General features: G+C 53.4%; 2 protein-coding genes across 5 annotated transcripts in view; both read right to left on the bottom strand.

Annotated features, from left to right (window-relative positions):
* The window catches only part of DGKZ (diacylglycerol kinase zeta), a 41583-nt gene extending 37782 nt beyond the window's left edge, over positions 1 to 3801 (bottom strand). Inside the window, exon 1 of one of the 3 annotated variants that reach the window (XM_016146748.2) lies at positions 3212 to 3801. In XM_016146748.2, coding sequence (XP_016002234.1) covers positions 3212 to 3423 — 212 coding nt within the window. In that variant the 5' untranslated portion in view covers positions 3424 to 3801. The remainder of the gene's footprint in view (positions 1 to 3211) is intronic. The other 2 variants (XM_036220734.1, XM_016146747.2) reach the window with 2 other exon arrangements.
* Positions 3802 to 10228: 6427 nt separating this feature from the next.
* CREB3L1 (cAMP responsive element binding protein 3 like 1) overlaps positions 10229 to 24315 on the bottom strand; it is a 33111-nt gene continuing 19024 nt past the window's right edge. For both annotated transcript variants that reach the window (XM_016146753.2, XM_036220941.1), the window contains exons 3-12: positions 21085 to 21272; positions 18804 to 18882; positions 17686 to 17843; positions 16866 to 17015; positions 16646 to 16704; positions 16393 to 16461; positions 14496 to 14595; positions 13442 to 13568; positions 11221 to 11485; positions 10229 to 11020 (exon numbers count right to left, since the gene is read on the bottom strand). In XM_016146753.2, coding sequence (XP_016002239.1) covers positions 10984 to 11020; positions 11221 to 11485; positions 13442 to 13568; positions 14496 to 14595; positions 16393 to 16461; positions 16646 to 16704; positions 16866 to 17015; positions 17686 to 17843; positions 18804 to 18882; positions 21085 to 21272 — 1232 coding nt within the window. In that variant the 3' untranslated portion in view covers positions 10229 to 10983. The remainder of the gene's footprint in view (positions 11021 to 11220; positions 11486 to 13441; positions 13569 to 14495; positions 14596 to 16392; positions 16462 to 16645; positions 16705 to 16865; positions 17016 to 17685; positions 17844 to 18803; positions 18883 to 21084; positions 21273 to 24315) is intronic.

Below are 24315 nucleotides of genomic sequence, written 5' to 3'. Positions count from 1 at the left end.
TTTTGCTGGAACACAGCCATGCTCACTCATTAACATATTGTCTAATGGCCGAGCAGAGTGACAGAGTGTGCCACCTGCAAATCCTGAAATATTTACTGTCCGGCCATGTACTGAATCATACCTTTGTAAGGGAAGGGACCATGTCCCAGACTTTCATGTCACACAATGCACCGCCCAGGGTCAGAACCCCAGGCAGAGGTGCTGGTCCTCCTTCAAGGTCTACCACAGGAAAGCCCCCTACGAGCCACACACCAATGGTTCAGCTCACATCTTACACCCCCAATACCGTTCAGCTTTTTCACAGGTAAAACCAGTAGTTTCCAACCCTATATGACTATCAAAATCACCTGGGAGAGGTTTTTTAAAGTTGAGATGCTCAGGCCCAACCTTAGATTACCTGCATCAGGGCTTCAGGGATAAGGCTTTAGAAATGATTTTAAGAGATTCCCCCAGGTGATCTGGTTTGGGAAGCACTGGGCTTAGCTCCGGGGGTCAAAGCTCTGTGTCTTCTTACTGGTTCTTTCAGACCCTACCCAGTGTCCCTTGCACCCCTGTGGCTACTTTGAGGCTGGACATCTCTCCAAAGGGCTCTTGAGCCCAACCCTGATAGCTTAGAACATCCTCAAGTGTATGGGAGATATTTTTCCTCACACCCAGATGCAGGCTCGAAATGTCCCCCCATCCCCTCCTTCTATAAGAGTTCTATTGGTACAGACCTGTAAAGCTGCCAGGGCTGTTTCCAGCCCACACTGGGGCTGTGGGGTGATAGAAACCTATTTTTCTAGAAACCCTCACATCCTTAAAGGCTTCTACTGTCCTGCTGAAAGTCCTTGTCCTCATCTACATCAGAGGTAGCCAGGCCTCAATCTTGCTTCTGTTTCCACCCCTGGCCCTCAGATTTTTGTGCCCCTGCATTTTTGTCCAAAAGCTCTTTCTCTCTGTGGAGGGTGTTCAATTGCTTTTCTTAGCAACTCCTTACAGCAGGGTGGGAGGTTTATCAGTGAGCCTGTGTGGCATGGGATTGTGGCAAGCAGAAGATGTGAAAAGAGCCACCATGGGCCTGAGCTCTTGCCAGTCCTGGGCAGCCTGTGCAAGGAAGAGCTTGCATCGGTCATCGGTTCCACTCAGAACTGCAGCCTTATGGGAAGGGTTAGCCAGAAAGCACACCTTGTTCCACTGGGGTCCCCTGGGCATGGAAAGGTTTTTGAGGACCAACGGCTGCTTTCTTTATTACAGGGCTTCCTTTGTCCTCTCCCCATGGGTTTCTCCTTGTCTACAGGCCTAGTCCAGCTCTGGTTCTAAGACTGGGTTCCTGGTCTAACCCAGGTGTGAGGAGGTGCCTTACCTGATCTGACCAGGGGTGACAGCTGGAGCCCACCCTGGTGTTATCTTCTGCAACTCTCACACAGGGATCTCCTGATCCCCTCACAGCCAGAGAGGAGCCACAGCTTGGTCACCCTGCATCCTTGGGGACTAGAGGCTTCAAGTTTAGGCTGTGGAGGGGCCTCCATTCAGGAACCACCTGGGAGAATCCCAGCTCTGAAGCTGCCTTTGTGCACATGTGCGTGTGTGTGTGTGTGTGTGTGTGTGTGTGGCCTCTTCTATCTCAGCCTTTTAATTTTTTTTCTGCTCCCTATCCTTTAAGCATCTGCCCCACTCTGGCCTCCTTTCCAGCTCCAGATGCTGTTTGGCCTTGATCCACAGCCAAAAAAAATCCTGGGGTCACCTCCTTATGTTACAGGTAAAGAACTGAGGCCCAAAGAGATATTGTCTAGTTCAAGGACACACAGCAAGTTACTGGCAGAAATGAGAATTCAAACCAGGTCTCCTGGCTTCCAGACTAAAATTTTTTCCAGAATTCTACATTTTATGGCTCCCCCACTCCCTCCACCCTCATGCTTTCCTCCACCAAAGCACTTTCAGGGCGTGGGACAGATAATGCCCTCCTGTCAGTGTCACGTTTGGGAGAACTTGGTAATGGAGCCCAGAGTGCCCTTTATGTACCCCCCCCCCAAAGTGAAGGTAGGGCCCATGGGAACCTAACCTACTTCCCATTTATTCTGAGCATCTCGTTTTATGATGGCGAAGAAGTCCCCTCCCCTTCTCTATCTGCCTGCAAATGATGGAGGCCTGATGATTCATAGCCATTAAGAATACTGGGGCCCTTGGAGCTCCCTGGGCTGGGCTGGCTTTACGAAACACCTTCCCAGAAGCCCCAGGGAGAAGCAGGGCAGCCTCAGACACACCCCAAGTCCTCGTGGTGGTAAACAGACAGGAAAGTTGTCCTCTCTAACCAGGCTGATGGCTCCAAGGACTGCAGATGCCTCAATGTCCCTGCTGGACCCTCCAAAGGAGGTCACTCTGGTCCAGTGGCTTTACAAGGGCAGCAAGTCCAAGTTGAGGCTGTGGTCTGGGAGAGGAAGAGGAAGGTAAAGGCTGCCTCTGCCCTGCCTGCATCCCTCCATATTTCCCCTCTCTATGTAACTTACCCACACTTGTTTGAGGGGCAGCCCTGTCTTACTCCGTCTCAGGTAATGAAAGTGGTTTCTGGGACTCATTTCAGCTGATTCCTCCAAGAAGCCCCTAAGCAGAGATGGCAGGACCAAGGAGGCTGCGTATCTTTCACAGGCAGAAGACGATGCCAGGTAGGGTGCAAGGTACAGTCTACCACTGAGGCCAGTGAGGGCCTGCTAGGGCAAAGGGGTCCAGGAAGGGGTTCTTTCCCCGTTTCTAGGCAGCAGGGTCTTAACCGTAGTGGCAGGAAGCATCTCAGTCCCTTCCACAAGCCAGTACCTAGCACAGGATCAGCCCACAGGAAAATTCAAGTAAGGCATAATGAATAAGGTTCCTCTTTCTCCCCAGAAGAAGGGCCAAGGGGGGGGGGGGTCTCCCTGCTCTCCCAGCTCTTCCAGCTCTCCTCACATCTTTAGAGGTTTGTAAAGCTCATGTCTTGGTCTTGTCTCTTCTCACTGCCCAGTACAGTGCCTGGCACTCAGTTGGTATCAGTAATTACATGCTGAATCAATAGAGCTTTCACGGTTTATACAGGGAAGGGGTCCCAGAAGCTCCCCTTCCCCCATGTACACGGAGGGTTGAGACCCCTGGTAGTCATTTATGAGTCCCCAACATCAGGCAAACAGCGGCCACTCAATAAATGTCAATTGAAAAGGGGGGTGGGCCCAGGCGCTCCCCTCTGCCCGGTTCTCCTTACCTGTAAGACACCTGCTTTCGCAGGTGCATCTGGCGGAACCGCTCCTCCAGCGGGGGCCCAGCGGCCATGCCCCGGGGTCCCTCGGGCCAGGGCTGTGCGACCTCAGCCTCCTCCCCCCTCCGGCAGCGTCGCCGCACCACCTCCTCCTCGGCTGCCCAGCCACCGCCAGCCCTGTCCCCGCGGGGCCCTCCGCCGCCCGGCCCCTCGGCCATCCTGCGGCTGGCTGTCCTCTTCCCGCGGCTCCTGCGGCCTTTCGGAGTCCCTGCTAAAGTTCAGTCTCCCTTCCTCCTGGGCCCAAGGACGCGAAGCGGGGAAGGAAGGGAGCGCCAAGTCCCGCACGTCCCTCCCGACGCCGGGGCTCAGACGACGTGAGCAGTGAGACGCTGGGCGTTGCGCCTGGGAAAGGCGCTGGGATCCTCCCGCGACCCGGGGGGTCCTCGGTGGATGTCTGGGTGCTGCGTCGTGCTCCCTGGGGCGGCCCCCGGACGGCTGGAGCCGGCGCCAGGGCGGGCGGAGCGGGAGCCGGGGCGGCGAGCGCGCTCTTGCAGCCGCCGCTGCTGCCGCGCACCGGAGTGTCACCTTAGAGACACCCGCCAGCCCTTGGGGTCCGGGAGGAGGGCGCCGCCCCACCCAGCCAGCTGGGCTAGGAACACTGAAGGAGAGAGCCCGGCACGGCCCGCGGTGGGCACGAACACTGCCCCGGGCGCGAGGCGGGGGGTGTGGGGCGCCCGCCAGAGCCCCCCGCACCCCTCCCGGTATCCTGCCGCTCGGCAGCTGCCAATCACCTCCCGTCCGTCACTCAGCGGCTGTGATGCCCACCCCTCCAACCCTGGTCCCGCGCTTTCCGGCCTCCGCATTCGCTGCCGCGGCGGGCAGGTGGAGGGCGGGGGCGGGGGCGGTGACGGGAGCGGTCTTTAACCCAGTCCGCGCCGCGGGGAATTTAGAGGCCCAACTGGATTTGGTGAAGAGGCGCAGGAAGGGGAACGCGCTCAGGGACGCCTGATTGCCGATACCGTTGTCTTTAGACTTGGAGCTTTTCTGGACCCTGAAGGGGGAAGGACCCAGGTGAGGGTGGGGGTGGGTTGGAGAACTTCCTGGCCCTGGAGTCCGTACGCCTCCTCAAGGCCTAGCTGCCTTCTATGACCTGCTCCTCTGAGGCTCCTGGGCCAGGGTCTACCAGAAGGTTGAATCAGCCTCTTGGGTTTTAGACTCCCCACTTTTCTTAACCTTCCAAATCCCATGGTTCCTCCTTGAATCATCTCCTCTTGTCCTTGGGGTGTTTTGTCACCTGAACCTTATTTCTGGACGATGGCGGGATCCTGGTTAACTTCTCCTATTCACTGCCCCAGACTCATCTTTCTGAAGTTGACCTTTGACCATGGCATCTGTTCTCCCCCTACAGTATTTAAGGGCTCCCCCTTGCCTATACTTGAGCTTGCCATTCAAGACCTGCCTTGATTTTTCCACATTCTATCCTCTGGTTCTGCCCCTTTCCTCCTGCTAATCTGTGCTCCTTATTCTGGGAACTGGCATCAGGCCTGTATAGCATTGTTCAGACTGTCTCCTCTGCCTGAAGTTTCTTTCTATTGATGGACTTCAAAATCTGAGGCTATATGCAAATACCCCCTTCTCTTCCAGGAAGTCTCCCTGGATAGCTCTAGTGGAAGGGCTCTGTCCTTCCTCCTAGCCCCCATTGCCCTCTGCACCAGGTGTTTAGTCTAGCCTGTGTCTCCTCTTACCCTGCTGACTATGAGCCCAAGAAGGTGGGAGGCACCAGACTAACAGAGATAGAGAATCGGCTACAAAGGGAGACAGCTGGGCCACTCATGGCTCCCCCGACTCTCACCATCCATCCAGTGGCTGTCTGTTCTGTGCCATTGCCTGGAGTTGGTGCCCTTCTCTGTCCTGCCTATGGAAATCCGGTCCATCATCAAGGCCCATCTCAAAAGCCACATCCCCCTTGAACCCCTCCCTGATACTCCAGTACAGATGCTGTCTTCCTCCTTCGGCCCCAGAACTATTTCCTGGGCCTCTCTCCTGGCACTCCCCTGCTCACTCTTACAATAACTAATATCGCGTTTGATTCTCACCACAATTCTGGGTGGTAGATACTATCATTTCCTCCATGTCACAGATGAGGACACTGAGATAGCAGGCAAGCGATTTATTTGTTCAAGACAGCTCAGGTGGTGAGTGGTGGAACCAGGATTTAAAGCCAGGTCTTCTGGCCCCAGAACTCATGCCGATTCCACTTCCCCATGCTGCCTGCCACGCAGTAGCGGCCTTGAATTTGCTTGTTACCCTCCTTTATAAGCTCCCAAACGGCAGGAAGGGGCCTGCTTAATTTCTGCCTCCCACCTCTCTCTGGGTCCAGCAATCCCATTGTGGATAAATAGAATAAATGGAATAAATGGAATTGCATTAAACTTCCTGGCCACAGGAGAGCTTCTTCCCTAAAGCCAAATTCTAAAGAAGCCCAGATGCTGGAGGAGGTGGGCAGGGCCCTCAGGCACTCTGTCTCTTAGTTGTTGCCCCTGAGATTGCCCTTGAGATTGCTGATTTCTAAGCAGCCTGGTCCAGGGGAGCCTCCTACACCATGAATTATGGTAGTGCAGGCTGGGTTTGACATTCCCTTACCAGCTGCCCAGCTGCTGGGTTTCCAGGTTGGTGTTTTGTTCAGCTCTTTCCTGCTGAGCGCTCCCCACTCAATCCTTTTAAAAGTGAAGCTTTTCTCTGTCCTCACACCGCCCCCATTTAGGACCAGCTGCTGACTGCATTATTTTTCAGCTGTGGCTCTGCCCTCTTCCAAAGAATCCAAGGGAAAAATGAGGGCCCCCTCCCCTGACCACCTTCTGCAGCCTCTCCCAGCTGCAGCTCACTCCTCTGAACATCTCAAGCCCAGGGCTTCACTCAGAAAATAATAGCTAATGCCTTTTGAGTGTTTACTGCATAACTGACCTTGTGCCAAGAGCTTTATGTGCAAGCTTTCAGTCGCCCTGCACAGCAACTTTATGAGGGTGGGTGCTATTTTCCAGATGAGGACACTGAGGCTTCAAGAGGTTAGGTAACTTGCCAAGGGCACACATCGAAATGCAGCACAGACATCAGTGCCCATGCTGTTAACTGCCACTCTGAAGACAAAGCAACTTAGGCTCCTTTGGGGGAAGTTTCCAGCCTGTCTCTTTCCCCCACTCCCTCCCACCCAGTGACCCAAGGGGCACCTATTACCTACATCAGATATGTGACCAATTTGGCCTTTGCAATTGGAACCTTGCCCTGGCCCATCCCAGCTCCAGGCATTGCCCACAGCTGCTCTCCCTGCCTCCAGAGCTTTGGTTTCAAAGGGTTTGTTGCAACAAAGGGTTTGTTGTGGCAGTTTGAGCAGGATGACTGGCGGGGTGGAAGCCATCACATGTGTGCATGAGACAAAGCCGGTTGCCAGGGCTGAAAATAGAGTGCGGAGGCTGTAGCTCCATCACCTGGGGCGCACTGGAGATGCACCGTCTCAGGGGCAGTGGCCTGAGGAGGTGGTGTGTTAACGGGTGGTTTGTGTGAGTGGATTAACCTTGTGTCCTAACATAGGCAGGTAAGACTGCCTTGGATGGACCAGCATGGGGTGATGGTCATAGACAACCACACCTGGACCAGCTTGCCAAATCCTGGACTCTCTGGGGTAGTTGCTCCAGGAACCCCAAACGCTCTTGGATCATGTGCAAGAACAAGAAACTGGGCCGCAGCGGGAGGGCACCCGGAGGAGAGAGGAGGGGGTGCTGGGATGAGGGGTGGAAGGCTGGAGAGACAGTATGAGCTCTGAAGCCAAAGAGACCTGTGTGCGAATACCAACTTTGCCGCTACTTGCTACATGACCTTGGCCAAGTCCTTTCGCCTCTCTGAACCCCACTCTCTTCATCTGTAACAATACCCACCCTTTAGGATTATTTCGATTCCCAATTGGGACATGTAAAATTCTCAGTCCAGTGTCTGGCACAGAGTAAATTAGTCAATAACAGAACGAGAAAATTAAGGGCTAGATTTCAAGCACTTTGATATCGGGAGCCAGGTCTTGTTTGTGCTCTGCTGTTAGCGGTGTGCCATGAACACAGGCGACATCCCATCACTGGTTGTTGGTTGAGTGAATGAGTGGGGAGAAGTCACACGAAATGTCAGCTTCGTTTCCCATTCCTCCGAGGAACTACTTCGAACTTTCCCCTTTCCCCGCCGCGGTTCAGCTCCCATGCCAATCATCCCTATTGCCCCGCCCTCAAACTTCACAACCATGGGGGGGCTCCCTCGGTTTCCTGTTTCCCCACATTCTTCGCTCACAGAACGCCCTCCCTTTCTCTCAAGGCTACTCAGGTCCAAAGTAAATCTCTCCACCTGTTCCCTAGATCCCCTCCCCACCCCAGTCATTCATCGTTCTCACCGTGTTCGCTCTTTATCTTCTAGAAATAACCATCTGAAAGAACAGTGCCCTCTAGTCATCACCCTCCGTTCCTTCTCCGCGAGCTCCCCGAGCGAGTTCCCCTCCATCCCCCGTCTTCGCGTCAGTCCCTTGTATTCTCACTTCTGCCCCACTTTTCCCACACGTGGCTCCAACCAAGGTTACTGGTGACCGCCTCCCCATCAAAGCAAATGAACACTCTGTCTTCTCATCTTTCCCAAACTCTCAGAGGGCATTTGACACCCCTGAACATGGCTCCGGGAAGCGCTCTCCTCCGTCAGTTTCCGGGACACTCGCCCCTCCCGGTTTTCCTCTCCTCCCTGGCCATTCCTTCTCAGGCGTCTTGTTCACACCTCTCCCTCCACTGTCTCTTGATGTCCATCCTCCCTGCAGTTCTTTTCCCACTGACAATTTCCTAATCTCCACCTGAGATCGCTTTTTCCCAAGCCCCAGACTCGCCTGTTAACGTGAACATTCTACAGCAACTCAAATGCAAGTTGTGCTAAAATGAGTTCTCTTTCTCTCCAAGCCCTTTCTTCCTTCTGTAATCCCCTGTCTTGGTGAACGAACTCATCATCTACCCAGGCCTTCAAGTCAGACACCTAAATGTCATCCTAGGCTTCGTCCTCTCTCTTGCACCCCACAGCCAATTAGATGTCGAAGCCTGTTGGTAATTCCTTCTAATTATTTCTGGAATCTGTCTCATCCTCACTACATCCCCTGCAGAGCCCTGGGACAGGCAAATCTGATTATCTCACTCTCTGGCTCAAAAATATTCGGTGGCTCCCCATCACCTTCAGGATGAAGCATTCTTCCTTTAAATCCCTGAAAGGGCCATACTTTTCATCAAGGTCAAAAACTAGGGTGCTGCAGGCAATGAGGTCCCTATGAGGTGGTCAAGATGAGGCTGTGGAAGGAAGGGGAAAGAGGATGAGGCCTGATGGCCAGTTTTGAGGTTCCGTGATTCTGTCTGGTCTCGTCCAGTTTTTTCCCTCTGGTGGGCAGCTGGCGTAGGCACCACCCCTCCACTGTGCCCCTGATTCTGCGCACAAGCGCATCATGCTTGCACGTTAAAGTCCAAGTGCCTTAGCAAGGCATTCGAGGCCCCTGATCACCATCCAGCCTCAGCGCTCAGCATCCTGGCCCTCGACCTTCCAATACATTTTTCTCTCTCCTGCCTGCTTCCAACAGTCCTTCACGTCACCCTTTCCAGGAGGCCTTCGCTGCTCGAGTCTAGGGGAGGCACGCTCCTCTGTGCTAGGACAGCACCCTTTCCTGGCCCTTAGCACGTGGTATTGATATTGCCTCTAAATGCACAGCTAATCTTTCTTGAGTCACTATGTGCTGGGCCCTGTTTTAGGCACTTTATATAATTTATCTCTTTGAATCCCCACAATAACCTCCTGCGTTGGGTGTTAGTTGTATCCTGGTTTTAAAAATAGAGACGTGGAGGCGCAGAGAGATTCCGGTTACATAGTGTCTTAGTTTCCTATGCTGCGTAACAAATCACCACAAACACAGCAGCCTAACACAACACACATATGATATCAGTTTCCAGGATTCAGAGTCTGGGCATGGCTTAGCTGGGTCCTCGGCACAGGCTCTCACCAGGCTGCTGTCCAGGTGTTGGCTGGGCTGGGCTTTCTTCTGGAGTTGGGGTCCTTTCTCAGGCTTGTTCAGGTTTTGGCAGAGTTCGGTGCCTCATCACTGTGACACTGAGGCCCTCAGCTCCTGCGGGTGGTCCCTCTCCATGCAGTCCCAACATAGCTCTTTGGTTTTTCAAGGCCAGGAGGAGATACTTTCTCTTCAGGAAGAGCCCAGTCCCTCTTATAAAGGCTTTCGCCCGATTAAGTCAGGCTTGCCCAGCATAATCTCACTTTTGTTTAACTCAAAATCAACTGATTTTGACCTTAACTACATCTGCAAAATCTCTTTACTTTGGCCCTAAAAGGTCATCTAATTATGAGAATGGCATCCGCTCATTTCTGCAGGTCCCCTCCATACTCTAGAGGAAGGGGTTAAACAGGGCATGTACGGCAGGACCAGGAGCCTTGGGGGCCATATTAGAATTATACCTTCCATATACTGCTGGCAAGTGGCAGTTCCAGTAGGCAAATACAACTCTTCTTACTCGGAAGTCCGTGTCTTTAATCCAGCTGAGGCAAAGAGTATGAGAATGAAGAAACTGGCAGGTCTTCTTAGGAGGACTCACCTGTGTACTGTGTGTAAAGTGCCTGACATGGCACCTGGCTCAGTAGGCACTCAGTACTTGCAGTTCCCATCCCTGAAGGCCAACCTGGTGGCTTATATACTTCTCTGATTCCGTACTCAGCAACAGGAAGTACTTGGGAAAGCCTTGGGGTAGGGCCATTGCAGCAGAATTCTTTGACAGTCTAGCTGAATTCTGCATCTGGCCGGAAGAGGAAAACCAATAGAAATGCCTTCCCACACCCCACACCCCCATACTCCCAATCACCCCTATCAGAATACAGAGTAAATTTACCTTCTCACTCCCCCATCCCTCAGTCCTACCTACCCCTCCCCTCAATGAAGAAAGGCACAAAGTCAGGAATTGATGCTGCATCTTTTTTTTTTTTTTTACTTTTGCCTTCTTAAAGCATATGCTGAGCTGACAGGGGAAGCGTTTTGGCAATTATAAAGGCCCAGCGGCTTGGGCAGCGGCAAGGGGAGGCCAGGTGAGGCAGGGGGTGGGGTGGGGTGGGGGCCTCTTTTCCTGGCCAGGGAGCAGCAAAGCCCGCACTAACTGTATAAAATATAAAACAAGGGAGGGGTCAAGGTAGGAGGGAGACTTGTAAAATACAATATCTTAGGGGGTTGGCAATAATAAAAAATAAGGTTCATTATTTACAAACAATTTCTGTTCTTGGTCTCTGTACAGTGGGGGGGGGTGAGGGGTGTGTGCGTGTGTGTGCATGTGTGTGTGTGTGTGTGTGTGTGTGGCGGCATGCTGACGTGTGTGTGTGTGTGTGTGTGTGTGTGATGGCAGGGAGGCAGTGGTCGTGATGGTCATTGTGAGAAAGGAGGAGGACAGCCCAGTGAGTGGTTTATCTGAGAAGGACGGATGGTTGTGGGAGGGAGGGGGTGGGAATGGAGTGGTCGGCCCAAGGAATAGTCCAAATGTGGGAAGGGGAGAGGAGAGGCCCCAGTTAAGATCTGGGGCAAAGAAGAACTGGGGGAGAAGTGGAACTCTTTCTCCTGGGATGGAACCCCAGGGCTCAGGAGTACAAGCCGGATCCGGGTTAGCGAGCAAGACAACTCCTCTTCCAGGTGCCAGGGGGTGTACATCCTGTGTCTTGGGTCTTGGCATGGCCTATGAGAGCTTGATGGTGGTGTTTGGGCCCAGATCCCTGAAGAGAGAAGAGAAGTCAGGGGTGACTTTGTCCAGTGAGGACCCTCTCGCCCCTCTGTAAGCTGCATCTGGACGTCGGAGGGGTGGGCCTTGGGAGGGTGTGACTGAGGGATGGGGACACAGGGTGGGCAGTGGGCAGGTGGAGCCTGGCAACTCAAGAAGGGAAGGGGCCACCCTACCTCTTGTGGTTCTACCTACCTCTCATGGAACCACTCCTTGGGGTGGGAGAAGTTGGGGCTGGTGCCATTTCCGACATCTTTTGGCCAGGCTTCACTCAGGTACTTGGTGGTCTCATGGGTGCTGTCCAGGTGGTCATGTTGCAGGTGGTCCTGGGGTCGCTGCTCCACTGGCCCTCCGGGCTTGATTTCCCAGCCATCTGGGGGCTCCACAGGCATTAGGGTGCTGCGGCCATCCTCCCAGGACCCTGGCCCCTCATCGTAGAACAGGAGGTTTCGGGAGGGCACTAGAGAGGGAACTTGGGGTGAGCCAAGGTGACAAGAGGCTCCCTCCCCATCCCGGCCACATTCATAGCCTCATAGGTATGGACATGGGCCCTGGAATCTTACAGGCCTGGATTTGAATCCCAGCTCTAACAATTCCAGGTGAGTCATGCCTTTGTTTTGACCTTTCTGAGCCTCAGTTTGTTCATCTGTAAAATAGGGATACTAGGACCAACATCATGTAGATATGAAGTTTAAATGAGATAATAAAGGAGAAGTGATTGAAACTATATTTAATAAGCATCCAGAGAAAGTAGCTTTTTGTAAGTAGAGGGTACCAGGCCGGGGCATATGAGAGCTGGGTTCTAATCCCGCTTCTACCACTCACTTTTCATTAGACCTGGAATAAACCTCTTCCCCATTCTAGGCCTTAGAATGCTCTTCAGGACAATGAAGGGAAAGAAGACCCATTTGCTGGAGATCTACTATGTGGCAGGCACTGTGCAAAGCCCTTGGACCTATATGAAATCATTCACATCTCACAGAAAATCAGGAACTGGATATTTTTAGCCCTGTGTCACAGAACAGGTCATTGAGATTCCTAGTCTGAGCTGAAGGCGAGGGACAAACCCACCAGGATCCACCACCACCTTTCTAGCCCCTGTAGTCCTGACCTATGTGAAAGTCTATGTGGCTGTGTGAAAGCTGGACTTGTGCAATGTACCAGCTCTGTACGCCAGCCTCTCCAAAAGCATTTCCTGCCACAGATGTGTCCTCTTCTTCACCCTGCCCAGACACTGGGTCTATAACCACCAAATACACAAGGGCCCCTTTGGCTTCAGAAACAAGACACGTGGTTCTTAAGAGCTTGCCTCTCCCCTGCCCACACCCCTTAGCAACTGTCCTGTTCTCTTCTGCTCAGGCTGCACACATGCAGGGAGTGGTTCTCACTCCCCACTTCCACTTCCTTTCCCCCTAACACTCCCTTTGATCAGCTCCCCTCAAAGTCCAGCAGACCTAGCTCATCCTCCCTGCGTGTCCCTCCTTGAAACTCCCTCTCCCTATCTCCTTGCTTTCTGACTGCCCATCCGTTTCCTCTTCCTCCTCCTGTTGTGCCAGATAACTCGCACTTGGAGAATGACAAAGCACAGTCAGGGAGTTCCTCTGTAGGTCTACCTGAAGTATCTTCTGCCTCTGGAGAGCCCTTCTGTTCTTCACTGCGCCCTATACCAGTTCTCCCCTTGCCACCCACATGTCTTATCTATGTTGAGAGCGTCGTGCGCCATGTTATTTAGTCTCACAACAACCATGCTCAGTAAATGTGGAACTGTAACTCCCATTTTCAGATGAAGAAATTAAAGCTTAGAGAGCTTAAGGCGCATGCCCAAGGTCACACAGTTAGCAAGTGGCAGTGACAAGTACGACTGACTCTGAAGCTCCATGCTCTTAACCACTGTACTGCACGGTCCTCTGTGAGATGGTAAATATCTGAACCCACACTACCACTACCCCTACTCCGCCCAGGGCAGACATTACCAATGGACCACGGCACTCCTTCCTGTTGGTCATGAGTGATGCCTCAGAGTCCTTAAAATAGAGCTTCGGGAAGCCGTTACCATCTTATTAGAAATGACCTTTTAGCTGAAATTCATTTGCTTTCCCAATAGTGAAATACTGACGGTGCTAACAGAGGCCCTATAACCACTGGCACCATGTCATATAGGGGCTATGGCAGGAACATACCTATTAGCCCCCAAACCACTCCTGGGTGGGCTGGGAATCGGGGGGTCTGAATTGTAGTCCCAATTCCATAACTAACATTGAACAAATCACAGACCCTTTTAGGGCCTCAGTTTCCCCATCTGCGGTATGAGGAGATAGGATGAGATGATGTCAACCTAAAACTTGGCTCCTCTCTTGTATCTGGCTTCTGCCCAGAAGTTGGGGCTCGGGAGGGCAGTCTGGCTCGGGGCACTCACTCTGACTGGCTGTGTAGATGCTGTCAGTGGCCATGGGGTCTTCCTTCACAGTCTGGGAGCCGGAGGAGAACTCAGGGAGGCAGGGCACAAGGGAGCCCAGCACCAGAACGAAACACAAGGCTGCCACCTGGCAGTGGAGAGAGAGCGGTAGTCAGATCCCAGGCAGGGAAGGGCTACAATCTGGCCACCCCTGGTCCTCTTCCCCCAAACCAATGGGTGCAAAAGGCTCAGTACTTTTCCAAGAAAGCAGCTCCCAGAACCAACTACTCCTCACCCCCAGATGTGAGATATCCCACCCTCTCTGGAGGAGGTGGAGGAGACTGCTCAGGCCTTCTTAGCCCGTTGTAGGGGGACAATCACAGGCAGTGCTGGGAAAAAGTGGGAAGTGGCCAATGCAGTTATCACTTGTAAGGGTGGAGGACTCAGGAAAGGAAGACAGAGGTAGGTGGGGGCTGGGGCTGGGGCAAGGGAAAGTGACACAGAATGACACCAGATTCTCAGCAGGAGGAGCTAAGAGTCACAAAGCCCAAACTAATCCCCACCCACAGCATGGCTCTGCTACCTGGCAGCAAGAGGATCTCAGGGGGGCCAGAGAATGCGCTGGCTGTCCGTTTCCAGGAGAGGCCGGAGGGGGCACCAGCAGGGCACTCTTCTGGGTTTTTAGAGGTTTGTTCAGCCGTCTCCCCACCATTCATTCCAGAAAGAACCAAGTCCATACTTCCACGTGTCTCCCCAAGCCCTTCGCTCCACAAAGTGTGGAAGCTGTCTCTTCGAGGCACTTGCCCTGCCATCCCCTAGCTAGGTTCATGTTTGTCACTCCCCAGCCACACCGTGTTAGAATTGCTCAGGGAAGGTCATGTTCTAGAAAGTTCCATGGGCTTTGTGAAAGAGGCTGAGGTCTACTGGAGCCAGCCAACCATGCACCAGGATGGTGTGCCCCGGTAATATCGCTCACAATACCAACAATCTTTCAAAGCTCTGATCTCCCACTCTGAAATCCAGCCTGGGGAAGATGTGTCCTCATGTGGCCCTGTGGTGAGAGGGTACCACCTACCATGAGGCAGGTCCCAGTCTGGGTGGCAGCCATCTTGTAAGGTCTGGAGATCTTGTTGGTGACCAGAGTCTGGAGTTTCTGCAGCTGCTGGAGCAGGGTCCTGAGGAGGGCACAGCTGTCACCAGCAGGCTCTGACCCAGCAGGCACCTCTGCCTCCTGGAGCTCTCTGGGGGAGCGCCTGGGCTGACTCCAGACTTGGCTTCCACACCAGGTGCCCATTTCAGGCAAGACAGAAAAGGTCACCTCCTGCTTGGCTTCTCGGTGGCATAGCTCAGGCACCTGTGGCCTGCCTCATGGCGAATAGCCGGGTCACCCTATGGGAGCTCAAGGGTGCTCTGTGATGTTCCTAGCCAAAGTAGGGGCTGGAGGAGGGCCTGTCTTGCCTGGCCTGAGGGCACCTATTTTTTCTTACCCCGCATCAGCCACAGCTAAGTTGACCTTCCCTCCTTTGCACCCCACAACATCCTGAGCATGAGAAGAAGGGCGCATCTGGAAGCTGTCTGGTACTTAGCAAACGGAAGCTACCATTTTTGTTAATTTTGTTGCTATTTTTGCAGTTATCACAGCACCTGTAACACTTTGTTTATTCGTGGATTTCCATGTCAGTCTCCTCAGCTAACTCTGGGCTCCCTGAGGGTGAGGACTGGGTCCCACCCTGTGTGGAGTCCTTCGGGTACCCACAGAGGGTGCTCCGCCCACGCTTGGTGAACAAATGTTCAATCGTCTCTGTCCTCCAGCCAGCCTGGCGGTGGGGTTGCAGTTCCCACAATGTACAGCAGGTGGCGAAATAGCTCCAAGGGCCTGGCCCGATTGGGGGCCAGAGGGGAATCTGGGCCAGAGGTAGAGGAGTGAGAGGTGAGTGGGGGACATTCTCCAGGTCAATCAGGGGAGTAGCTGGATTCCGCTGGAGGAGCTGGGGGAGAAGGAAGAAGGAAACAGCCTTCTGCTGAGCACTTGCTACATACCAACTCTTGTCTGTGTTATTTTAATTAATCCCAGCAAATGATCGTTAAAGACCTACTGTGGGCTCATGGCTGGGTACTATCAAGAATCAGAGTAATAGCAACAAAGAAAAAAGAAAAACTAACATGAATTGAGCATTCTTAAACGTCGAGCCCAGTGCTGGGCCTTCAGTTGCACTGTCTCATTGAACCTTCACATGAATCCTGTGACACGGTGCTTCTATAATCTCCCCTGAGACAAAGAAACTGAGGCCCAGAAATGTTGAACAGTTTTCCCGGAATCACTAAAATGGCCGAGTGGGAAAGGAACCCAGAGCTGCGACTTTATGTGGCTGCTTCGTGCCAGGCGCTGTGCTGGCTCTACACTAACTCGAGTGGCCCAGCGATCTCGTTGAAATGCAGATTCCGATTCAGTAAGTCCAGGAGAGTCTCGAGATTCTGCATTTCTAATAAGCTCCCAGGTGATGCTGATGTTGTTTGTTCAAGAAGCTTGCTTTGAGTGGCAAACATCTACATCAGTGGTTCTAATTTTAGGGTGCATCAGAATTACCTGGAGGGCTAATTAAAACACAGATTGCTGTGCCCTCTCCCTGGAGTTCCTGATTCAGTAGCCCTGGCATGAGGCCTGACAATAAGCATTTCTAATAAGTTCCCAGGGGATGCTGTCGCTGCCGTTGCTGCTGCTGTTCTTATGACTACTCTGAAAACCGCTGCTCTGTGCCACCTCATTTAAGCATCTCACGAACCCCGTCAGGTGTCTAGAGCTATGTGTAAAGAGGAATAGGAAGCCAGGAGTCCTGGGCTGCAAGGTCCCTGTTTCTGGGGTCCTTGTCATCGTGAACTCAGTTACCACTCCTTTCTCTTGCCTCCCAGAGCTATGCCAGGCACTGGGTACAGAGGCAGGGGCAGGGCAGGATGCAGGTGGCACCACCCACCTGTTGGCATTCTCCAGGGTCTCCACCTTCTTCCACAGTTCGTTGTTCTCCGATGTAAATGTCTCTACTCTGCAGGAGAAAGCAGGCCCAGGCTTAGGGGCAGCCCCCAGACTCACTGCTGACCCCCAGCCCTGCTTACCCGGATCCCACCCCTTGTGGCTCCTGCCCCTGGCGCCCTGTGGGAGAGGACTGGGGGAGAGCAGGGCAGGCTGGGAGTAGGACCCAGGCCCCTCATCCTACCCAGGACCCTTACTTCTTTTCTAGACACTCCACGTATTCCTTCTTCTTACGGCGGCTCTCCTGGGCTGAGATCTGGAGGGGAGAGACCCCAAAAGAGGGGTTACCATGGCTACATATCTACTTCTTGCCCCCCCCTCCACCGCCAATTTAAGGGCTGGCATTGCCAAAGGATCAGAGGCTCCTGTGTACCGAGGAAGCCCCAGGGCAGGGGCTGGGTCCAGCTCATACTTTACCTTGTTCTTGATTTTTCTCCGGACCCTCTTCAAGGCCTTCTCCTCAGCTTTGGTGAGGGGGAGTTTCGTGGGGATAGGGTAGCCCTCAGCGATCAGGGTGCGCTTCTCCTCCTCCGTCAGAAGCAGTGGTCCTGATGTCCCTTGTAATTTCTGTGGGAAATAGGACATGATGGTTATGAACCAGACAGCCCCAGGTTCAAAGTTAAGCTCTGCCACTTACTCTTTGTGTGACCCAGGCAAAGCACTCAACTTTCTGAGCCTCAGTTCCCTCATCTGAAAAATGGGCGGATCTGAATTAAACCCAGTAACATATCTCAAGTGCTTAGGACAGTGCTGGGAGCCCGGCATGCTGGACATTGCTGGGGAGCTTCCCAGGTCCCATTCTGGAATCCACTGCCTCAAAGCCCACTTCTCCAGGGCCCCCCAAACAGTACCCCCTCATATGCCTAAAATCTTGACTTGGAAGGCTCTGCACCCATCCCAGGGATCAGGGCCTAGCTCCATATTTCCTGGGGGGACTCTGGGCCTCTTGAGCACTGCTCCCCAAACAGTGCTCCTTGGAGGCAGCCTGGGCCATCCCACCGGAGGTCAGTAATGTCAAGTTCTCGTCCTGACTCTGTAACAGTGTGGGTTCAGCAGGCCTCTAGGAGCTCTACTTGTTTCCTATCCACCACGAGGCGGCATAGAAAGACCCTCACCCCCAGTCGCCAGGGAGGCACCTGAATTCCAACGGGAGGGAGCATCCAGACCCTTCCCTGCTGGTCGTGTGTGAGGGTGGATTTACTCAATGTTTTGCCCCAGACCACCCCCAGCTGCTTACGTGAGGGGCGGTGAGGAGGGGGGAGGTGGAGATGGCAGTGGAGGAACGGGCCATGGGCCGGACAGGGCTGGAGGGGGGCAGAGATCGGGGACTCTGGGAGCCATCACTGTCACTGCCATGGCTGCTCGGGGGCGTCGGAGGCATCTGCACCAGGTCCTCTGGGGAGAGCAGGGGAAGCCAGGTTAGCAGGGTTGCACCCCAGCTTTGCTGGGACCTCAGAGTTCAGCAGAGCAGGGGCCTAAGGCAGCCCAACGTGGTGGTCAAGTCTGCTGAGACCCTGACCAGCTGTAACACCTGGAGCCCCTCCGCAGTGTCAGATGGGAGCTGACCTCCCAGAAGCTGACTCCTGAGTGCCACTCTATGGCTCCTTTAAGCCTGGTTCTCGGTGTGGATATCGCAAAGGCTGGATTCTTGGAGACCCCCTCCTCCCATCCCTGACTTCACAGAGCCCAGGGTCTTTGAGCCTCCTGCTTGACAACTCCAGGAAGTGATGAGTCTGACCCATGAGGATCAGGCCGAGCAAGCAGCAGCCTCTGTCTTTTTCCTCCTTCCACCCGAAGATGTTCAGCCATAACTACCCCAGGGTTTCCATTTCTGACTTCAGGGTAATGAGATAGAAGGCACCGGGCTTTCAGCAGACCAGCCAGGAGCACTGCTCTCCCCAGCCTCTCCCCTATGCAGACCCTCTGTGGCCACAGCACCAGAGAGACTGATGCTCTATGGGTGGTCAGGAAGAGGCCTGAGCAGAACGCCAGGGGACCAAGAGCCTAGCTGCAGGAAGAGCACCCGGGGCAGCACAGAGTGCCCAGATTTATGGAAGGATAGATGGACAGGTGGACAGATGGATGGGTGAATGGGCAGCAATAGAGTGGGCTTCAGTGGGTGAATGGTGGGATGGAGATTAGCAAAGAGGGTGAGAGTGTATCGATAATAGCGAGGACAGTCAGAGATCGGGTAAGAAGGGAACTGGAGGGTTGGAGCGTGGGCAAGGCAGGGAGGAGAGGATATTCTGGGGAGAGGAGGGGCTGTAGAGGGAGATGGGTGGGCTGGACCAAGGCAGTAGGGATGCTGTTTGCCCAAGCCTGGAGAGGAAAGAGTCCCTCCCTAGACACACTCACCTGGTGTCACTTTGAGAAACTGATTCATCTCCTGGGGCTCTGCTTTGATCACTGGCAGCTGAGTCATCTCTCCTGGGGCCTGAGGAAGAAATGGGTCCAGCTCTATCAGCTGCCCCTGAGGCTGATACCATGCCACCCAGAGGGAGCAGAGGTAAGTTATACTTGGAGAATCCGTGTCAGACCTAAGATAAGAGAATGATGGCTAAGTAGTATAGTTTAGGCCTTAAGCTCGGAGAAGGAGGGCTTCTTGTGGCCTCTGAGGCCAGTGCCATCTTCTTGGTGGAGACTGACCCTATGTGAAGGCCACATAGGCCTTGGTACGTGGTTGCCATGAGAAAGAGAAATAATGTCTGCTACACTGTAGCTGTTTGGTAACGACAGCAGACATGAAGGAGGCATTAACTGGCTGGGGGCTGAGGAAGCTCCCGAGCAGTGAAGTTTGAAATGAATCCTGAGGTACACTTAGGAGTATTCCAGATAAAGAACGGGGCAGGAAGTGAGTGAGAGGAAAGGCATTCGAAGCAGGGGGAGAAGCATCTGCAAAGGTCAGACAGAGCATGGCTGCTTCTGGAAACTGCGAGCCTTCAGGGTGTGCAGCGTGCGGGGTGTGTGTCAGGACTGGAGTGGCAGCAAACGACCCGAAGATTGAGGGTGGGCGGGTGTGGGGGTAGAAATCAGACAGAGAAGTTTGAAGCAGTAAGGAGCCCTAGTGAGTTCTAAGCAAGGGACTGAACGAATTCGATTAACACTCGAAATAAACATGCATTCTTATTTCTCTGTATTCCAACTTGCTGGTCCAGAAAGGACTTCAGGAACACTCGTGGCTCCCTACACCTGACTGACGACACGCACGTGTGTGGCGTCCTCTTTGAGGAAGGCGCCGCGGCGGGCACTGGGTTTTAGGACTCTCTCCCTTCAGGGTCCAACGCCGGCAGAGAGAGGACGACATTATGGGTGGCACACAGAATCCCAAATTTAGGCCGATGAGTAAAAATCACAAAAGTTGTCAGGGACCTGGGAGTTTCCCTGGTCTATACCCCGGCTCAGCCCTCAAGTGACGGATGAGGGGACTGCGATGCAGAAGAATGATGGCATTTATGACCATGCCAGCTCCTGGCTCCTGTGCCTCCACTAGGATGTCGAGACCTCCCTGGAACGAAGGTGCAGGCTTCGGGGTCTGGCGGCTGAGTGTGGAGCGCGTTGTCACTATTTCTGACCACGTGACTTGGAGCGAGTTGGTGAACTCCTTGAGCCTCAGTTTTCTTCTCCGAGGCACAGTGCCCAACCTCTAAGACCCTGGCTGCTGCTGTCCTTTGCCAAGGCCCCGGGCGTCACTGAGCCAGACTTGGAGCTGGTCACAAAAGATCCTCCACATCTGTAGCCAATCATTGATCTTTGGGGACAGTGGTGGGGTAGGGAGGTGGGGAGGAGCTGACTCATCTGCCTGTGGCCACATTCCAATCAGACGAGCCATGTGGCCAGCAGGGGGCAGGGTGGCTCAACCCACACTGGGGACTTGAGAGACCCTTGTATTGTAGATTCAGGGTCAGGAGCTCCTTAGAGGTAGCTCATGCTCCCACTTTACGGGGAAGGAGGCTGCAGAAGAAAGAGGGAAGGCAACGCGCCCAGAGTGCCAAGCTGGGCCCCACGCAGGGCCTTTCCCAGGCGCCAGGGCTCTGGGCCTCACATTCCCAGAAGTGTCCTCAGATGTCAACTTTGGATCGCTCTATGGCTTAATGCTGTTACCTATACACTGATGGGTGCGGGGTGCTGGTGGCACGAGAGTGTGGGCTAAAAGTATTCATCTCATGCATGTCAACAACTGAAATACAGCACAAATTTTATATTTCCAATTTGGCTCTTCTTCTTCTTCTTCTTCTTCTTCTTCTTCTTCTTCTTCTTCTTCTTCTTCTTCTTCTTCTTCTTTTTAAAAAATGCTGTCACTTTGAGAAAATTAAGTGGCCTGGGCTCTCTTTACCTCTGGGACCCTGAATCTGGGCCCTGACACTCAGCCCTGCCTGGGGCCCTGTGAGCCTTTTTCCACTCACGGTGATGGCCCCAGCTGAGGGTTCTGTGGTTTGTGCACATTCTAGGAGGTGCGAGGGTGGCCTGAGCAGAAGGTAGAGGCCCCGTCCGTCCAGGAGTTCCGACCCTCAGTTCCGAGGGTCACATTGCTCCCAGTTCACGGAGCCCGCTTCTTCCCACAGAGACCCACCGCCCCTCCCCGCTCTCTCAGCCCCTGCAAACAGTCCCCCCGCGCCTCCCCCTACCCCTTGCTCACCTGGTGGGGGACGGGCAGCCTGGACAGGGGGCTGAGGCCCAGCAGCGGGGTGCTGGCCATGGCGGCAGCGGCGGCAGCCATGGCGGAGGAGGCAGCCAGAGGGTCCACGGGCAGATCTGGGCTCTGCTCCTGCTTCACCATGACGGAGCACAGCTTGTGTCCCAGCACCCAGGCTCCATGTTCCATGTCTGGGGGGAGGGGCAGGACCCAGGCTCAGAGGACTCCCAGAGCAGAGGGCTCAGCCCCCACCTATCCCCTGGGAGCTGTGCTGGACTGGACTGAGCAGGGATGCTAGGGCATGCCTGGAGGCCGGCAGGACCAGGCAGGGAGTTGGCGGGCGCTTGTGAGGAGGGAGAGTGGAGGGGGCTGAGGCCAGAGGAAGTGGGGGCATCTTCTTCATTTAGCAGCTTACGGAATGGGCTTGGACATCAGACCTGGACCCCTCCTGACTGACTGTATGACCGTGGGCAAGTTGCTTAACCTCTCTGAAGCCTCAGCTTCCTCATCCGTAAAAGTGCCTGATGAGAAGTAGGTGTTTAATAAATGGTAGCTATTGTTAATATGATTTTTATAATTTAACGAGCATTTGCTGAGCACTGTGCTGGGCACCGGGGGTCTAAGAGAGCCATAAGCAGTTCAGAGCAGTTGGAATGGAAAGGAAAGGGAAGATGGGGTCAGAGAGGCCAGCAGGGCTGGCACCGCTTGGGAGGCTGGGCTCAGAGCTGCGACTTTGTCCTAAAGGTAATGAGGTGTTACTGAAGAGTTTTAAGTTATGTTCAGATCTGTATGTTAAAAAAGATCGCTCTGCCTCTGCGTGGAGACTGGACTGGATGCAGGAGGGATGGAGGCAGGGAGGTGATTGGAGTCTGTCGAAATTGTCCAGCAAGAGAAGATGAGGCCTGAGCAAAGGCAGTCGCCGTGGGGACAGAGAGGATGGAACACTCTGAAGACAAATTTAGAAGAAAGGATCTATAGGACCTGGTGACTGGGGTGTGAGCTGTGTAGGTGGGGGGTGAGCATCCACCTCCTCTCCATTTTATGGTCCTCCTGGCCTCGCCTGGGCCACAGGGCTGGCAGACATCACCCCTTTTGCTGATGGGTGCCCACAGTCCTCCACCCCAAGTCAGCCCTGCTCATGGCAGCCCCAGCACCTGGGAGCCAGAGAAGCAGTGGTAAGGCAGGAGCCTGGGAAGCCAGTTTTCAGGGATAGGGCTAGAGGGGACTCTGGCCTTTGGGACATTTTATAGGTGGGTAGAGGGGTCAGTGGCTGCCTGATTCCACCTCAGAGGCCAGGCCCCACCCTGCTGGGAGCCTGAGTGCCCCAGCTCTGGGCCACATGCTGGCTGCCCCTGGGCTCCGGGAACACCCACAATCTTCCCAAATTATAGGGCCAGCCTGCTGGCCTCCGGGAAGCTGCCCCCTGCAAAGGGCCCACAAATTACTCTAAAAATAGACTTGGGGTGTCCAAGGAGTTGCTGGGCTGGCCCTGTGGGGGCGGATGAAGAACCTGCCATGGGAGGGAGCCCACCCCACACCCTGCCCTTTCCAGGGCTGGGGCCTGAGTCTTTATTGAGGTGACTCAGAGGCTTGGTTGAGGCCAGGGCACCAAGGGAAGCTGAGACCTCAGCGACCACAAGCCCTGGAGCCATTTTAAAGCTCAGAAGGTGTCCTTGCCCTTAGGGGTGGGGTTAGGGAGCAGTATGGAGGCCTGTCTCTGGCCTGGGGGAATCTCAAAGACCCTCAGAATCAGCTCACGCTTTGTGTGCTGAGCATAGCTCTAAGCCCTTGATACATATGAACTCATTTATTCATCCCGACAATCCTATGGGGCAGGCACTGTAATTTGCCCCATTTAATGGATAAGAATATTAAGAAAATCACTCAAGACCATTGTCCTCTGAAGGAAAAGAGGAATAAGAACCATTACAGTATTAATAGGACTTTTTAAGCACAATGAAATAGCCACTAATTATTGATACATATTATGTGCTGGACACTGAGCTGAGTAATATATATACACATTTTAAATCATGTCTAGAATTCTCAAGGTACATATTATCTTCATTTTATAATTGAGGAAACAGAAGCCCAGGGAAGTTAAGCAACTTTTCCAAGATCACACAGCAGCTGGCGGAGGCCCTAAGATGCACACTAAAGCCTGTTTGGTTCCAAACCCAGTACCCTTTGCTACCCTTCAAGGCTGGCAAATGTGATGGTGGGAAGGGTATGAGGTTTAGAATCATGGGGCTTGCTTGCCCCCAAGTCCCTACCCAGAATTTTATTGTGTGTATAACATAGACAACTCAGCTTTCCCAAAGTCTCATTTTCCTTATCAGTCAAATGAAGATTATGATAAAAGTGATTCCTACTTTACCTATGAGTTGTGAAAAATAAGTGAGATAATTAGCATGAAAGCACTGTAAACTGGAAGTGCTATAGAAATATTTATTGCTATTTCTATTTGTGGATGAAGAAACTAAGACTTATCAAGGTCACAAGATGTATCCATGATGGCCCAGCCAAATTTGACAGGGCCAGGATGGCCTGTAGAAAATGCCCAAAGGGACCAATCATTTTTAGGTGGGGCACAGTCTGGAGTTCTCGAATGTTGATTACCTGAGACAAAAGACTCAAAGGGCCCTTTGCTTAAAAGCAGGGGAGTTAGGGAAAGAGGGGAGCTTTAAAGAACCCTATTTTCAGTAATAAAAGTAGGCACAGGAGTCTCTCCCAGGTAGCATTTCACAGGACATCTCAGTATGAGGAGGTGGGAAGGTTCTACAGTCTTGGTAACTTGTCCACATTTATTGTTTAATCCCCCACCCCCCAACCCAGCCACTGTTTCTCTAAGTCAGTAGTTCCCAGACCCAAATGTGCTTCAGAATCACCTAGAAGGCTGGGCCCTATTGACAGGGTTTCTGATTCAGCAGGTCTGGGTGGGACCTGAGAATTTGCATTTCTAACAAATTCCCAGTTGATGCTGCTGGTCTGGGAACCATCCTTTGCACACCACTGACCTAAGTCAACAATAAACTCTTTTTGAGAAATGCCCATGTGGGTTTGATTTGAGGGAGAACCAAAAGGCAGGAGGCAGCCTGCCTGAGAGGCATTTGTGGGTGCCTCCTCTGAGAGCCTCTGGGCATCTCTGCCTGCAGTGCCCCCTCTGCAGTTCACTCAAAGGCGTCCCTCCCTCGTGGGCCTTCCGGGCTGTCCCTGGGCCCTTCCATCCTTCCT

The sequence above is a fragment of the Rousettus aegyptiacus genome, unplaced genomic scaffold, assembly GCF_014176215.1.
Source record: "Rousettus aegyptiacus isolate mRouAeg1 unplaced genomic scaffold, mRouAeg1.p scaffold_m13_p_5, whole genome shotgun sequence".
Taxonomy (NCBI): domain Eukaryota; kingdom Metazoa; phylum Chordata; class Mammalia; order Chiroptera; family Pteropodidae; genus Rousettus; species Rousettus aegyptiacus.
The sequence above is the reverse complement of the archived record's forward strand: the minus strand, read 5'-3'. Positions and strand labels throughout refer to the sequence as shown.